A 2,695-nucleotide genomic window follows, 5' to 3' on the forward strand; every position below is an offset into this window, starting at 1 on the left:
AAATAATATATATATAAACATACATAAATATATAATAATTAATTTGATGGTTAAATTATTTTATACAAAACACTGTTGAAAATAATATATTATGGCATATGATTTTGTGCTTAATTGAAAAAATACATAAGCTGCTTGTGGAGACATGGAGTATTTGGTGATCAGTGAATGTATCTCTACCATCATTTGAAATTAAACAAGCAAAAGTGCATCCTTTTAATGTTGCCACCAAACAGCATAATTAATCTCTCTCTCTACTAGTTATGTTATGTACTAACTACTAATATCATGTATGCTACTAATTAAATCGTTGTTCCTATCTAGAGACTTTGGGTTTGATGCACCCTATATTATAGTCTATATTCTATAAACATGGCACCGTCCGAATCGTGTGTTCATTTCACACATCTTCGGTGATTATTTTCCGACATATATATATATATATTGCTTAAAGTTGGCAAAGTACATGTAGTAACAGAATGGCACGACACGAAGTAGGAACATTATCATTAACATTAAAGATTAAAAGATTATATAAAGCGTATCACGAAAACAAATAGAGCAACAAGACAAAACAAAGAGAGGAAAAACAAAACCTACTTGTTATAGGGGCATGGGCAAGTATACATTATGCTACATCATCCTACAGTAGTACTATAGTGTATCAAATCACGTAGGTACATGTGTAACAAATGAATATAAATGTATATATATAAGTTGACCGAGTCTCCAAGTTTCAACTAAATTAACAACAACAACAACAATAATAATAATCTCCTTCATAGGTTCTCACTTATTTATTAATGACTTTGTCTCTTAATCCCTTTCATCTTGCTAGCTACTTCTAGAAGAAAGTTCTAACGATAATAATAATATACATGAGATGAAGGTAGCTGAATTAGTTAGCTGAATTAGAGTTCCATGGTAATCATCTAATTAAGTTCCTATATATAGTCACGTTTTTCATATGATGAGCAAGATATAATAATAATTAAGAAACAAATTAAATTTAATCAAGGTTTAGGAGGGTGTGAAAAATAATATGGCATAGTAGGAGGCCTAACAAAAGAAGTAGAAGAAGATAGAAAAGGCTGATCGTGAGGAAGAGGAGGAGCATCAATAATGGTTGGAACATTATTATTACTACTATTACTCATCATCATAAGATTGAGATTATTAGTATTACTGTGTAGGTGAGGGTCTATGGAGGTTGATGGTGGTGGTTGATGAGGGCCTTGATCATAAAGAAGACCACTGAAAACATGTCCTCCAATGTTGACAGATGTTTGGTACGCAATTTCATTAACACTTTCATCCATCGAACGCACCCTAACGCACCTGAATATTGCCACCGAACTCATACTTGCTGGAAACTCCTCTATACATCATATATCAACAGTCAAACAATATTCATCATATAAATAATGTTCTTAATTAAACTTTGATAAATTAGTATATATGACAATATTAGGAAATCAAAATAAAAAATTATTTACCAAATCAGTTATCATATATTTATGTATAGAAATATGTATAATTTAACTTATTTTAATTTTAATATATATTTTACGGTATAACTAATTTTAATACCTCATATAAATAGTTAAAAGTATATACAACGAGAAATGACCTCGTGATATAATATCATAATTTTGATAACAACAAATTTAAAATTTGATTTTTATTAATTATAAAAGAAAAGTTTAAGTATAAACTAAATAAAATAAAAAAATCTATATAAATTTCATGCAAATCCAAAAAAAATTCGGGTGAGTTTAAATTTGTGAAAAAAATAATTTATTACAAGAATAACAAATAAAAGTTGGCATATAATATAACATTGCTAATAAAATGAGTTGTATGAACGTGTTACCTGATGATGAATATGGGGTGTGCTTGTGCCTTTTAGGGATATGTTGATGATGAAGGAAGTGTAGATTTGTAGTGAGAGAAGAGTGATGATGATCCATGAGTACTAGTGATGATGATGAGGATGATTTATGGCGTCTTCTATCGACAGGGATCCAAGTGCTTCTAACATGGGTTGGGCAGTGAAATCCTTTGTTCTTGCAGCAAGTTCTGCACCTTGTGTATGAGCAATCTTTCTTTGCTTGGTTCCCACAGTCTGAACACTTTGAAGAAAAACTACTAGTACCTTTCAATGCTTCTTGCCCTTCCATATTCGATGCCTTTAATTTCCTCTATATTGTTCATCCCCTTCAACAATTATATTCTACTATATAGACTCTACTACTCTACTACTTTATATATAATATCAAAAAACATACTATACACTGCTTAAAAAATAGAAGTTTAATTATTCTATTGATTCTGTAGTTTTATAAAATTTTTAATTAAATCTCTATACTTTTTTTCTTTTAAATTGGGTCAATGTACAAATTTTTTTTTAATTAGGTTCCTTTTGACAGTAATGGACTTAATTTTATAGGGACCCAACTAAAAAAGAAAAATTGGTGTAGAAATCCAAATAAAAGGAAAAAAAGTGTAGAGACCTAATTAAAAAAATTATGATGTAAGGACTCAATTAAAAAGAAAAAAAAGTACAAAGACCTAATTAAAAATTTCGCAAAACTATATGAACTAACAGAATAATTAAACCAAAAATAAATTCACTTAACAAATATTAATATTAACTATATTATTTATGAACTTAATTTTAGTATACTATTATATG

General features: G+C 28.7%; 1 protein-coding gene across 1 annotated transcript; it reads right to left on the reverse strand.

Annotated features, from left to right (window-relative positions):
- Window positions 1-728: 728 nt before the first annotated feature.
- Window positions 729-2,194, reverse strand: LOC107477031 (protein SHI RELATED SEQUENCE 3). The gene is made up of 2 exons (XM_021136607.2): window positions 1,874-2,194; window positions 729-1,378 (listed from the first exon to the last, which is right to left on the reverse strand). The coding sequence occupies exons 1-2, from the start codon at window positions 2,178-2,180 to the stop codon at window positions 1,014-1,016; spliced, it is 672 nt and encodes a 223-aa protein (XP_020992266.1). The 5' UTR covers window positions 2,181-2,194; the 3' UTR covers window positions 729-1,013.
- Window positions 2,195-2,695: the final 501 nt, after the last annotated feature.

Source organism: Arachis duranensis, chromosome 3 (assembly GCF_000817695.3).
Source record: "Arachis duranensis cultivar V14167 chromosome 3, aradu.V14167.gnm2.J7QH, whole genome shotgun sequence".
Classification (NCBI taxonomy): Eukaryota; Viridiplantae; Streptophyta; class Magnoliopsida; order Fabales; family Fabaceae; genus Arachis; species Arachis duranensis.